General features: G+C 35.9%; 1 protein-coding gene across 1 annotated transcript in view; it reads left to right on the top strand.

Moving 5' to 3' along the window:
• Positions 1 to 15,455, top strand: part of ATP11A (ATPase phospholipid transporting 11A) — a 230,886-nt gene that overhangs the window by 164,543 nt on the left and 50,888 nt on the right. Inside the window, 8 exon segments of the mRNA XM_071208206.1 lie at positions 578 to 681; positions 1,475 to 1,525; positions 4,033 to 4,097; positions 4,716 to 4,797; positions 6,088 to 6,238; positions 7,417 to 7,614; positions 10,944 to 11,117; positions 13,415 to 13,578. Coding sequence (XP_071064307.1) covers positions 578 to 681; positions 1,475 to 1,525; positions 4,033 to 4,097; positions 4,716 to 4,797; positions 6,088 to 6,238; positions 7,417 to 7,614; positions 10,944 to 11,117; positions 13,415 to 13,578 — 989 coding nt within the window.

Here is a 15,455-nt window from a genome sequence, read left to right as displayed (position 1 = left end):
GATCTACTGAATCTGAAAGTCTGAATCAGTGTTTTAACAAGTGATTTTGGTACATATTCAAGTGTGAGAACCCATTTGGTCTAGGGCAAGTAAAGAGTTATATAGAAAGCTTATGGTACTACCACCGTGATCTGCATGGACAGTTTGCTGCAGAGTTGTGAATTAATGACATGATACCTATGATAGCTCTCTGTAAGCAAAAGAGCATTATATAAATGAAAAGGAATATTTTAGCTTCAGAATTTTTTCCTAATTTATAGTTATCATTATGACAGGTAAGTTGAAATCTCCATTTTGGGGAATTCCCAGTCACTGCTATTTGTCCTATTATTTTTAATCGTGAGGACAATGAGAATGGAAGAATGAGAATTTTCTGGTTCAACGATAGATACAGGAGTAACAGAACCTATGTTCTATAACTTCTGAACATTTAACTTTTACAAACTCTTGATTTTCTCTCATGGTAATCAGTCTTTATAATTGAGTTTATTTAAATGCACAAAAAATTGCATCTTGTCGCTGCTGTGTTTGTTTTGGTCATTTTGGTTGCCAATTCACATTTCTTGTCAATTTGTAGACTCATTATGCGGTTCAGGACACAAAGGGATTTCATACTGAAGAAGATATAGATGGGCTACATGCTACCATTGAGTGTGAGCAGCCTCAGCCCGATCTCTATAAGTAAGCAGAATCTTCGCATTCCGCAGAAATATCTTTCTGTCCCTTAAATGCTGTTTCTGCTTCTTCACACAAGATGTTTGTTTGGAAAGAGATTATAAATCACTGCTTAAAAATTAAGAATGTGGGAGTGGAGGTGGCTCAAGAGATTAGGCACCTCCCTCTCACGTCAGGGGCCCAGGGTTCCGCTCCTGGTGCCTCCTAAAGAAACAAGGAAGATGAACAGACTCAGCAAGTGAAAAATAACAAGGGGGTGGGGAGACATAAATAAATAAAATCTTTTTTAAAAAAAGTGTAAGTAATAGATGTTGGTGATAGTAGCACAATATTGTGAAGGTAGTTAGTACACCAAACTCTATATACTTGAAAGTGGTTCAACTGTGAAATTATGAGTTATGTATCTACTACAATAAAAAAGTTTTTAAAAATGTTACTTATATATTTTCATAGAAGAGTTTAGTAGCCTTCAAATCTGTAGTTCTTAATACAAATAATTGAAGTGATTTAATGGAACTAAATTTATTTGATAAATAAATTTCTTTATTATATGAGAGTAATCTGTAAACTGTTGAGAAAAGTCATTTAAGTCATGGGTATAAGAAGAATAGAAAAGTAGAAAGGGGAAGAAGTATATTTAGTATACTTTTTAGTATATTTAGTATACTAAATATATTTTTGAGTAAAGAATCACAAGTCTTCATAATATTTCTTTTTTAAAAATAGCAAAATATGTAAAAATATGTTTCTCTTCCATTGATTCTGATGTTTCAGTAATTGAACTTTTTTTTGTTGTCAGATTTGTTGGTCGTATAAATGTTTACAATGATCTAAATGACCCTGTGGTAAGGTAAGGAGGAGATATACTTTCTTTCTTTTAAACATTTTTAGCAATTTTGATCTATATTATTAAATTTAAAGTTAACCCTTTCATTAACAAGAGTTTTTCATTGTTGATGTTACTATGAAGTTTTGAAAATAGAATTATACTCACAAAGGATAAAGTTCTAGTTTCTTTTCTGCTTTTTTTTGAGTATATATATCTGTATATTAACAAGTAAATGATAATTCATAAGAAAATATTTCTCTCACAAGATTCTGCTGAGGGTATCTTCTAATACATTGGGGAAATAACATATTTCTCTCCATTTTGAAAATTAATTTGTGTTTGAATGAGTAAATAGATTTAGGTTATTCCTGTTGCCAGTGGGATGAATCTGCAAACATGAAATTACAGGCTTTTCATGCTTTATATTTAAATAAAATTTATTGCTGAGCAGCTTGCAAGATAATTATTAATATATTTTGGATTTTGATACTAAGTATAGCTTCTTAAATACTTATTCTATGCAGCAGACTTTTTTTTTTTTTGAGGTACTGGGGGCCAGGAATTGAACCTAGGACCTCTTATGTGGGAAGCCGGCACTCAACCACTGAGCCACATTGGCTCCCTTGAGTTGGCTTTTTGTTTGTTTTGCTTGTTGTTTATTTTTGGTTTTTTTCAAGGAGGCACTGGAAACTGAACCCCAGGACTTCCCATATGGGAAGCAGGCCCTCAACTGCTTGAGTCACATCCCACTCCCCTGCAATAGACTTTTAATATTTGGGTTTTTAAAGATGTTTATAAATTCATGGTTTGGACTTTTATGTACATCCAAATTCTCAATCCACTTAGAGTGATATTTCTTGTTCAAACTAGAGGCAAAGTACTTTTTAAAGTAAATTCTTTTTAGACTTCTCAGAAGCACTTTTTAAGAGGATCGTTTTCATAAATACTTAGGACATGAATTATTATAAGTGTGATGTTCACAGAAGCTGGCAAAGCTTAAAACAAACCAGACAACAAGGATGCAGCCCAGGGGGCTTCATTTTTAATGACTGTCAGGCAAACAAATTGATGTCGAAACTGTCTGGAAGCCTTGGGACATACATGGCAGTTTATGGGTACTCTCAGGGAACTCTCATCCTTTGAACAGGCTCCACTCATCTTGTCTTCAGTCAGATGAATTTCTGAACTGAATTGGCCAAATACACGGAGTGAATTTTAAGCTTAAAACATTTGGTAGGTTTTCAACTTTCTGTGATAAGAGGAAAGTAAAACACAAACTTTTCAACTCTTGTTCATCAAAGAGTTTCAGCTCTTTCTCTGCCCTCCAGAGAAATCAGTAAAGTGTTGTCATTAAAGATTTATTTTATTTATTTCTCTCCCCTCCCCTCCCCCGTTGTCTGCTCTCTGTGTTATTCTGCGTCCACTTGCATTACCAGGAGGCACTGGGAAACTGTCTCTTTTTTGTTGCATCATCTTGCAATGTCAGCTCTCCATGTGTGTGTCACCACTCCTGGGCAGACTGCACTTTTTTCACGCAGGGCAGCTCTCCTTGTGGGGCACACACCTTGTGCGTGGGGCACCCCCTCACGGGGGCGCCCCTGCATGGCATGGCACTCCTTGCATGCGGTGGCACTGTGCATGGGCCAGCTCACCACACAGGTCAGGAGGCCCTGGAGATCGAACCCTGGACCCTACATATGGTAGACGGATGCTCTATCAGTTGATCCATGTCCGCTTCTCAAATGAATGCTTTTTAAATTCTTTGGTTGTTACTTGTTTTCCTGCCATGGTAGCAATCCATGAATTGTTTCAGTTGATAGGTGATTACATTCAGATAATCTTTGTAAGACTTGGCTACCTGTGTTTCTAAATGACATATAGAGTATCTTACCTTTCATCTTTAAAAATATGATTTTATTAAATTAGAACATCCAACTCACTGAAGATGGGATAGAAACCACTGAAAGTCAAATTTATCACATGCACCACCATTTTTTTGCATTTCAGAACATTTGTGTATCCTCTAGTGTGGCAGCTCTCAAACTTCAGGGCACCTCAGACCCAAAGGGCTTGTTAAGGCAGCTTGTTGGACTTCACCACAGAGTTTAATAATAGGTCTGGGGTGAGATCTGAGAATTTGAGTTTCTGACAAGTTCTCAAGTGTTGCTCAAAATACTGTTTAGGCAACCAAGCTTTGAAGAAGCACTGATCCTTAAAGATCTCTAATGGATATGCTCTTAAAATGCAGAATGTAGTTTGGGGTGAGATTTGAGATTCTGCATTTCTAACAAATTCCCTTATGATCCTAAACTGGAGGGCAGTGTTTTTTATCTTCGCACAAATCAAGACCATTTAATTTTACATGGACCTGGACTAACTTGAAAAATCTAAATCTAAGCAAATCTACATTTAAATGATTTCCTCTTAAAATGAAGTCTCATAAGCGAATGGATTAATTTTCCATCTTGTATCTTGCCTTCCTCTGTTTGCTTTATTGTTTTTGTTTCTGACAATCCTTATCTTTACAGGCCATTAGGATCAGAAAACTTGCTTCTTAGAGGAGCCACACTAAAGAACACTGAGAAAATCTTTGGTAAATATTTTAATTAGTGAATTATTAACAAAACCTTCTACAATTAAGACTACTTTGAGCAAAGTTAAAATCCTTATATAATGGTACCGTGAAAAGATGTCTTGGCGTTTTGACCTACTGGGGATTTTATGACAGTAGTAATTTTGTCTTACTAAGAAAACTAGCATCAGTATATAACCACAATCTATAAAACAATGACATCTCAGAATAATGCTTATATATTACATGTCTGTAGTTTTTACTCAGAAGCACAAAGTTATGTCCATGAAAGAACACACACAATAAAGTTCTGCAGAAAATTTCTTTTAATGTCTGCCTTCCCTTGCTAGTATCTCCCATTCTGGTGGGTTATTTCTTACGTTCTGTTTTAACTATATGAGTTTTAAAAATATAAATGCCCCGCTGTAGGAAAACCCAGTATATTAAAATCTGAAAAAGGGTTTAGTCTGAAGTAAGCCCATTGTGTGACTCTCCATGAACCACTAGTATATATAGTGTAATTGAAAATAAGATTCACTTGACAAAAAATCCTCTGACACCACATCTGTCCATAACTTGCTAGGTAAAAGCAAGATACATTTGTATTATTGTTATGACATTTACTTTTCTACTTTATAGGTGTTGCTATTTATACTGGTATGGAAACCAAGATGGCTTTAAATTATCAATCAAAATCCCAGAAGCGATCTGCTGTAGAAAAGTAAGGTTCAGTACTCTATTGTTGGAAGTGTGTAAAAATCTGTCATTTTTATACCATTGTAGTTAAGAAAATACTTTCCTCTTGTGTTTATTAGCAGTTCCTTCATGGTTTCTAGGTGTATAATTATATAGTAACTGTTAAGCATGTTTTAATTTTATGATGAGGTGAAAAGACCCCATACCTTTTAACTTTATTATTATTATTAATATCCAGTATACTTTAAAAGCACTTTTTATAGCCATTCCAAAGAATTTTTAGGTTTGCAGTCAACTACAGATACCTATACATTTCTTCCCACAGTTTCATTAAAATTCAAAATAGGGTCACATTTAACTCTGGAATTTCTTGGAAACCAAATATTTTCTGATATTGTTTTATTAAGGAATGTATTAGTAGAGAGTGTAATCTTGTTTTCATTGCACAGTAAAATCTTTATGATAATATATCAAGATGACAGCTGAAATTGTAAGAAAATGTGGTCTGGAATTTTGTTTTTCTGGCCTCTTGTTAAAGTGCATCCTTGACTTGAAGTGGACAATTAAATGGTTAACAAATCATTCGATAAAGAGCCATGTGCTAATTAGTGATTTTTTAAGGAAGACAGCATATATTCTCTCTTCTCTGTAAGTTGACCTTTCAGTGGGGCCTCTGTTCTTCTATGGCTGCATAAATATGGAAATGGAAATTTGATTCTTAAGCAAGAATGCTTTGTTTCCAGATGTCTACATAAATTTCAAAAATAGATATTGGAAGTTCAAATATTTTCACAAGACTGAGAAGCCATTGGCAACAGATTTAGTATTTTTCCTATATTGAGCTAATTTCCCTCTCACCCCCCCCTCCCCTACTTCCTTCCTTCCTTTTGTGGTAGTAATCAGTAAATTTTGAACTCATTGGTAGATGCTTAATAGTAGAAGGTATTGATTTTCAGATGTTTTTTTGAATTATGGAATTCTAAACCATGCAGAAATACTTGTCAGCAATATGGTTATGTGCAAATTGTCTCCTGCCTACAAAAACTTCCCCCTTACTTAGTGCTTTCCCTTATGGCCTGTGGAATTATATGCCCGTCATCAGGGAGAAAACTCAGCTGTTGATGAGCTTGGATTTCATTTTTACGTGTTAAGGAGAGGGAGAAAACTTCCTTCAGAAAATCTTACTGAACTAACCTCTTTTATTCCTGTTTCTTCACAATGTGTTTATCTTGACATTTGTAAGAAAATATATGTGTATCTCATTATTTCTTCAAGGAGCAAGAACTAAGTAATCATCACTGTCTTTTTGTTTTAGATCAATGAATGTATTCCTAATTGTGTACCTCTGTATTCTAATCAGTAAAGCACTGATAAATACTGTTCTGAAATATGTGTGGCAGAGTGAACCATTTCGAGATGAGCCGTGGTATAATCAGAAAACCGAATCAGAAAGACAGAAGAATCTGGTATGGAAAATGACTCCTGAGATCTCTTTTCCCTTTATAGTGATAAAGATGACTTATAGACTATTGGGATAAAAATGTACAACAATAAAATCATAAAGGTGAATTTTTTATGGGCAAAAGAAGTCTTAATTGAGAAGCCTTTATAATAAATGCACAAATTGACATTTGGTCTTTGCTGCCGTCTTGGGAAATTTGACTCTACAAGTCTGGAGAGGCATAGTTCCCACAGTAAATTCATCAGACAATGTCTTAAACACTTTTTGTGTCTCCAGACTCCAGCATAGTGCCCTATATTTAGATGGTGCTAAGTAATTATTTATTAATGATTATGAGGTAAATGGTATCTATTTAAGTACATGGGAAAGGAAGAGAAAATCTCAATTACAGGAAAGTACAGTACGATTCGGTTTCATTTTTCCTTAGGGAGAGTTTAGTTTAGTTATTCACGTTTATCAAAATTATTTTTCCCCAAATCAGTATATTAAAATTTTGATTAAACCTTTCTATACTTAAAATAGTACATAATGTAGCTGGATTCATTGATTCCATACTCAAATCTAGTTGAGTGCCACAAAATGCTTTCCTCTGTTAAGCTGGAGCTAGCCTTCCAGGTGTTAACAACAGGCACTTCTCTGGCATGCAGAGATTTCTAGGAGTTAAAGTAGCAATGGAACCTGACAAAGCTAACATAGCTTTAGAGATGCATATCAGTTGTTTTGACCAGACATTTTTTTTTAACATCCCTGAGGTTATTACCAAGTAAATTTGCTAATAATTCAGTCACAAAGTAAACTCAGGATTACTCAAAAAATAAAATTTTCCTTTGGATTTAGTTGGAATCACCTCCTGTTTATTGACAGAGTGATTATTTTAACGCACAGCTTCATCTTTACCACACTGATAGACGAGACATGCTAAATTGGCAGTTGACCTTTGGTGGGTAAATGAGAAGAAAAATTAGTTAAGAGCTGAGTAAACCTGTGACCCCTGCCATCACTAGATAGTCCTTATTTTGCATCTTGAAATTTGAAATACTTTGTTAGAAATAGCACTTGTATTATTTATGCCTAACTTTAAGTTGTTTAAATAACCATGATGTTAACTTTTATTCCTATAACAAGTGATGAGATGGTGTGATAATATAAAATGTTCACCTACAATGATTTGTTTCTTTTTAGTTTCTCAGAGCTTTCACAGATTTCCTGGCTTTCATGGTCCTCTTTAATTACATTATCCCAGTATCCATGTATGTCACAGTAGAAATGCAAAAATTTTTTGGTTCTTATTTCATCACCTGGGATGAAGAAATGTTTGATGAGGAAATAGGAGAAGGACCTCTGGTTAATACCTCCGATTTAAATGAAGAATTAGGACAGGTCAGTTTGTCCTGAATTGTCTTTCTTCATTTATTAATATGTGAGCCAGTCTATTTTGTGTTTCCAGGTATTTCGATTCTAAATGATTAATATCATACAGATAAATTACCTGAATAGTCAAATGAAAATTTTTCAAATTTAACTCGTACGTATACATATAACCTGTAACTGGTGAAAGATGGCAACAAAGTTTGAGTCTTTTCTTTCAACTTTATTTACATAACAATTGACAGTGCTTTTATAGTTGTACCTTTTGAAAAATTAATTATATTACTGATTGGCATAAGCTAATGCATGAGCTTTCTAAGTGGTTCCCATTCTGGTTTTAATGATGTGAATTAAGGCTTGAAGGCATAAGTGAATTAATGTTCATTAAGTACCTATTTAACAGGCATTGTGCTAGACTCTTAAAAATAGTATCTTACTTAATTCCCACAGCACACTAATTATCCTTGTTTTAAAGATGAGCAAACTGAGAATTAAAGAGAGTTTAAGTAACTTTCCAGTGTACAGTATTGCAAAAAGTTCCAAATACCCATATTCAGACCCTGTTCTGCCACTTAACCAATCGCGTGACCATGGACAGGTTACCTAATATCTCTGGACCTCAAGTTTTTTCATCTGTAAATTGGGGATACTAACATGGATCTGCCTTGCTAACTTGCTGTGAGGATTAAATAATGTCTATAAAGAGCTGTCACTATGTCTGATAGTCCGCACAAATGGAGGTGATTGCTGCTGCAGCTAGTGTTCCCACCCTGCAATCCCCCTCACCTTCTTGCTGCCCAGAGTCGACTTGGCTTGAAGGGGCTGAGGTGGGATTCAAACCCAGATCAAACCTCAGCCGTTGCATTTATAGAACAGAATCTAGGAATGACTGGTTACTGTGTAAGAATGACTTGAAGTCTTACCTGATCTAACATCGGCCTTTTAAGCTTTTATTCTCCCAAGGTCTGAGGTTTCCCAGCATTTGTGTTGCAGGAAAGGCCATTTCACAAGATGGTACTTCATTGTACTTTTCATTTTTTTAAACAGGGAGACATTTTGAGGAATAACTTTGCATAGGGCCATTTTAGATTAATAGCTGAAACTCCTTCCTTCATCTCCCCCAAATAATATTCTAGTATTAAACTCTAGTTAGACTTAGTTAGACTCTAATAGATAAATACAGAGCACATTCTATAGACTAATATTGGTCTAAAGTTCAGAGATGGATGAACAAACCCAGAAAATATTTCCTTCTTGCTATCAGATTGATATGGATAAAATGCTTATACCCACTTTAATTTATAAAATAAATAAGTTGAGTTCTTTTGTATGTGAAATAGAAATTCAACTACCACTCAAGTTTCTCCATCTACAGCTAAAACCCAGCTACCTAAAAAAAAATAAAAAAAAAAGAATCCAGATACCTTTGATTGAGCCATTGTACTCTCAGTAAGCATTTTTTACACATTATCTTATATAATCCTTGTAGCCCCATATTATCTCCTTTTCAGATGAGAAAAGAGGCTCAGAAAGGTTACACAAATTTCTTCAGCTAGTAGATAGCAGAACCATTGTTCTCCTGCAGGAAGCAATACTTCTTCCTCCTGATCCCTGTTGTTCTGTCTTCCTGATCTCAAGTATATTTGAATGCCATGCTTTTAAATTAAGTACAGGAACATAGAATTGAACAAGCAAAACTGCACTGCAGTGAGAACTGTCTTTTGATCTGATAGCTGAGGATGGCACCATCATTTATTAACATCTGACTTAGTGGTTGATAATTTATATAATGGTTAAGTTCATGTGTCAACAGTTCTCTTTCTGTGGAGAAACAGAACTTTATGTAGTAGTAATTGAACAAACAACAATTTTTCTCCTAGTCTCCCTTGTTAATAAAACTGGTTAGGTTAGTGTCCAGAGTTTCCAAACCTTAGTTTCCTCATCTGTAAAACTGGGGTAGTAACATTGTTGATGTGAGGATTAAATGAGGGAATGCACAGTGCCTGCAATGCAAAATGCAATACCAAGTATTCAATAAATGTTTATTATAATTATCAATTTATTTTTAGTTGCTATGATCACAGTTCCTAAAAATATACCACCTATTTAGCTATAGCTAAGCAAGATGGTAAATCCTTTTCTAAATTTTTTTACATTTATTACTTTGTTCTTATCCCTTTACCCTTTTAAAATATGGTTTAAGGGTTTAATAACATTTTATTTTAAGTTATATTACATCCTATGAAAAAAAGAAAATGATACAGGTAATTTATCAAATGTTCCTTTATCTGACTCAGAATAAGTCTAGCAATTACTTTATAATATAGGAGCTCCAGATATTTATGGGAAAGTCTTGCTCTGAAATATTCTTATTTTGAAAAAAATGTCTAGTAGTCAATTTACTTTTTTAAAAAAACGCAAGCATTTGTGCTAGAGAATAATAAAGAATACTGAGCTCATTCATATTGCTAAATGTCCAGGTCCTAGAAGGAGGCTCATCTAAGTTTTGGGCAAGTTTTTGAATGGCAGGGTTTTTTGTTTTGTTTATAAAATATTTTCAGGATGGCTTTGCTGTGTAATTCTAATGTATTTGTTACAATCAAGCACACAATGGAAAAGGCATTTTCTGCTGTGGGGTTTATGAGACAAAGAATAAAAGTGAAAAAAGACCTATAAAACACGTAAACTAATTTCTTTCTGATTATTTTTAATTTCTGACTCCCCTTTCTGGGTTCTGGAGTTAGTGACATGGTTTGGGAAGCACTGAGTGGAGACTTGAGCCAAGATGCCTTCAGAGCTAGGGCTCTCCACGCTGAAGCAGCCTCGCCATCGTCCCCTTCAGGCCAGCAGCACCTGAGTCTGTCGGTGGCAGCAACTACTCAGGGATATGGGAAGGCACTCCCTGCATCAAACTCAAAATATTTTGATGTTTTCCAGAATTTACTGCTTTCTTTCAGTTATTTAAGAAAAATATATGATCTCAGAATTTTTTGCTTAGGATTCAGAGGAAAGTATAAAACCATTGTCAGCTAGAGGAAAGCAAAGGCCTTGCTCTTCTTCTGAATTGCTCCTCTGTCACAGGATTGCTGGGTAATATTAGAAAGTGAGAAAGAGAAGGTGTTGGCAGGCACACTTACAGTTCAGCCTGGTGTGGTAGTATGTTTGGAGTAAAAGCTTTAGAAATCCATTTCACTAAAAAAAAAAAAAAATTGATGTTAGAGAAAAGATATGGCTGCTTTGATATTCAGAGCCAGAGAGCCTTAACTTCTCTCTGTCGAGGAAGATAAATTTATTTCTTCATCAAGCAATATCTTAAATTTTGATCATGTTGTATTCCATAGGTGGAATATATCTTCACTGATAAAACTGGCACCCTCACAGAAAACAACATGGAATTTAAAGAATGCTGTATTGAAGGTCATGTCTATGTCCCCCACGTCATCTGTAATGGACAGGTCCTCCCAGACTCTTCAGGAATTGATATGATTGATTCTTCTCCAGGAGTCAGTGGAAAGGTATGTTGCACTTCTCCCAGCAGAAGATGTTTTCCCTTTAGGAGATCGTAGGTTTCTGTTGTTGCACTGTTAAAGTTTCTTGAGTTTGAGGTGGGAGGTTACATGGTTTTAGCTGACAATACATTAATGGTCACCTTTTATTCTGGGTATCCAGGAGCATCCTCTATGTGACTTCAGAGAGGAAACTGTAAGATGCTACAATATTTGGAGGTATATCTCCCCTTAGGATTTCATGGCTAATAGCCAGAGTGAATCTGTGTTAGAAATGACTTTCAAAGATCTGGAGAGGCAGGGAAAATAGTACCTTGAAATAAAACGACCAGGGAAGCGGACTTGGCCCAGTGGTTAGGGCATCCAGCTACCACATGGGAGGTCCATGGTTCAAACCCCAGGCCTCCTTGACCCATGTGTAGCTGGCCCATGCACAGTGCTGATGCATGCAAGGAGTGCCAGCCCCACGCGCAAGGAGTGTACCCGTAAGGAGAGCCGCCCGCACAAAAGAAAATGCAGCCTGCCCAAGAATGGCACCACACACAGAGAGCTGACACAGCAAGATGACGCAGCAAAAAGAAACAGAGAGGGCAGCAGACTTGGCCCAGTGGTTAGGGCGTCTGTCTACCACATGGGAGGTCCACGGTTCAAACCCCGGCCCTCCTTGACCCATGTGGAGCTGGCCCATGCGCAGTGCTGATGCGCGCAAGGAGTGCTGTGCCACACAGGGATGTCCCCCGCGTAGGGGAGCCCCATGCACAAGGAGTGCACCCCATAAGGAGAGCCGCCCAGCACGAAAGAAAGTGCAGCCTGCCTGGGAATGGTGCTGCACACATGGAGAGCTGACACAACAAGATGACACAACAAAAAGAGACACAGATTCCCGTGCCACTGACAACAACAGAAGCAGACAAAGAAGATGCAGCAAATAGACACAGAGAACAGACAACCGGGGTGGGAGGGGGAGGGGAGAGAAATAAATAAATCTTTAAAAAAAAAAAAAAAAAAGAAAAGAAGTAAAATGACCACACACCTTGCACATACATACTTCCCAGAGCTGCAGCTCCAAATCTCAGCATGTACAGGAGAGAGGCTGTAATCTTTGTCAGTGGCTAGGTGGAAAACCAATCCAGAAGGTGCATTGACTCTAAATTCTTATGTAAAGATTTCAGGGACTCTGAGGTTCCCTAAAAAGGCCTTGTTTTAGTTGAATTGTGCAGTGAGTCCCTTTCATTAGCAAAGTGTATCTTATCTCCTATGACATATGCTTACATTGATATCATTACTGAAAAACTGTCATTTTATCACAAAGATTCATAGATGAAGGAGTAGGTTATGTGACTCTCATAAGACATATCACAGTAAAATCACACTCTCCTATTACCTACTGTAACTCTCCATTACTTGATATATTTGATATGAATCAAGCCCTTCTTTGATGCTTTCCAGCAGTGCTTCTCAACCTTGGCCGCACATTAAGACCACCTGGGAAAGCTTTTAAACTCCCAGTGAAATCCAAGCATCAGTGTTTTTAAAGTTACCCAGGAGATCCCAGTCTTCAGCCAAGGTTGAGAAACTACTAGTTCATAAGTTGCATTCAGAGGCAGCATAGTGGTTAAATCAGCTGAATTAAAAGCAGAATTAAGAGTCTTAAATTTGCCATATACTCCTCTTGGGGACCTTGAATAAATCACTTCTTCACCTTAAACTTTAATTTCTTCACCTCAAATGTGGATAATACCATCTACTTCATAAGTTGTTTTAAGATTGAATCTTAGGATGTATAGGATGTGTCAAATACATAGTAGGTACTCCCTAAGTAATATCCTGTTTAATATATATTGTTTTTTAGGAAAATGTCAGTACAGTTTGAGCCATCAGCTCAATGAAAGAATGAGAGTCCCACGTGTTTGTAAATTTTTGTATTAGTGTACTTGTTTCACTCAAAGTCTTTGCCCTGTTACAATGCTTAGCAGTTGTTTGCCATTTCTGAGCAGCTCGAGGTTATACCTCTGCAGTTTCTAAAAGTATCACTACTGAATAAAGCACGCCTTCCTTTCAGTGGTCATCATCCATTAATCTTAATATTAATTACTAGGGAAGTCCTGAAGAAGAAGAGCCATAATTAGATTCTATTTTATAACCACCAAAGGCAAAATGAATAATTCCTAGACACCTGAAAGTTATACCTCCCTGCTCTATAAATACTTATTGTCTTTTTAAATTTTCCTTCTACTTTAAGCAGCTTTGCCATAGGGTTTTTTGGTTTCATGGTTTTTCTTTTTTTTTTTAATGCTTTTTCATAGGAGCGAGAAGAACTTTTTTTTCGGGCTCTCTGTCTTTGCCACACAATCCAGGTGAAAGAAGATGATAATGTAGATGGACCCAGGAAATCACCAGACTCGGGAAAATCTTGTGTGTACATATCATCGTCACCTGATGAAGTGGCACTAGTTGAAGGTATTCAAAGGTATGTCTTTTGGCTTCATACCTGGATCTTAAAATTTGAGAGATGTGCTAATTATTAGAGCAAGAGTCCATTTTCAACCCCCAAATCACATACTCTTACTTACCTGAAGATATCCTTGATTCATCCTATGCTGTGCTCTGGTATGTTTGCTAAAAAGAAGTGGGCCAAGCAATTAATTGTCTTTCGTATTTATGATTCTTCTCTTGACTTCATTGTTGTTTGAGACGGTTTCCCTCTTGAAAACAAGTGGTTCCTACTTGTAAAAAGAAACTCGTTCTGTAGTTATAAGAGTCTTTACTGTTGTCTTTTTAAAAAAAATCATTAGACTATTTTTAGAGCAGTTTTAAGGTTACAGAAAAATTGAACAGAATTTATAGAGGGTTCCCATATATCCCCCTCCCCTTCTGCCCGTGCCCTGCAGTTTACTCTGGTATTAACATCTTACGTTAGTGTGGGAGATTTTTTACGGTTGAACTGATTGTTGATGCAGTATTATTAACTAAAGTCCACAGATAATACTAAGGTTCACTCTTTTTGTTGTTCAGCTCTGCTGATTTTGACAAAAGCATGATGTCATGGATCCACCATTACAGTATCATCCACAGTAGTTTCATTGCGCTAAATATCCCCTAGCAACCACTGATTTTTTTTTTTTTTTTTCTTTTCCGGAATGTCATATGGTTGGAATCATACAGTAAATAGCCTTTTCAGACTGGCTTCTTTCAGTTATTTAGATCACTGAATAATATTCCATTGTATAGATGTACTATGGTTTCTTGATCACCATGGAAGGAATTTTGTTTTGTTTTCCATTTTTTGGCAATTATGAATAAAATGCTATAAACATTCATATACATTGTTATGGGGGGAGGAGTGGGGTGAGGGGTGTGGGGGTATATGGGAACCTCATATTTTTTTAATGTAATATTAAAAAAATAAAGACAAATTTTTTTTTAAATTAGAACATTCACAAACGGGTTTTTGCATAAAAATAAATTTTTAATTCCTTTGGCTAAGTACTTTGGAGCATGGTTACTGCATCATACTGTAAGCCTATGTTTAGCTTTGTAACAAACTGCCCAACTGTCTAGATTTTCTCCTGTGTTATCTTCTGGAAGTTTTATGGTTTTGCATTTTACATTTAGTTCTGTGATCCATTTTGAGATAATTTTTGTGAAAGGTGTAAGGTCTGTATCTAGATTCTCCTTTTTTTTTTTTTAACATGTGGATGTCCAATTGTTCCAACACCATTTGTTGAAAAGACTTTTCTTTCTCCATTGAATTGCCTTTGTTCCCTTTTCAAAGATTAGTTGACTGTGTTTTGATGGGTCTATTTCTGGATTCTCTGTTCTGTTCTACTGATTGGTTGGCATGTTTTTTCACCCGTAGCACACTGTCTTGATTACTGTAGCTTTTAGGTAGCCAGTTTTCTGACTTTGTTCTTCTTCAATATTGTATTGTCTGTTCTGTCTTTTGCCTTTCCACATAAACTTTTGGAATGAGTATTATATTTTCGTCTGTAGGTTCAATATTAATGTCCCCTCTTTCATTTCTGATATTAGAAATCTGTGTCTTCTCTATTTTCTTAGAGTGCTTAGAACATTATCAATGTTATTTATCTTTTTCACTGCTTCCCACAAATTTTGATAAGTTGTATTTTCATTTTCTTTTAGTTCAAATACTTTTTAATTTCTCTTGTGAGTTCTTTGACTTATGTGTTATTTAGAAGTGTGTGTTTTAATTTCCAAATATTTTGAGAATTTCTACCTATCTTCTGTTGTTTTCTTTTTTAAATTTTAATTCCACTGTGGTCTGAGAACTTTGGTTGTCCAGCTTATGGAACTAAATAATTGATGAGAAAACTTTTTTAACATCCC

Source organism: Dasypus novemcinctus, chromosome 15 (assembly GCF_030445035.2).
Source record: "Dasypus novemcinctus isolate mDasNov1 chromosome 15, mDasNov1.1.hap2, whole genome shotgun sequence".
Lineage (NCBI taxonomy): Eukaryota > Metazoa > Chordata > Mammalia > Cingulata > Dasypodidae > Dasypus > Dasypus novemcinctus.
The sequence above is the reverse complement of the archived record's forward strand: the minus strand, read 5'-3'. Positions and strand labels throughout refer to the sequence as shown.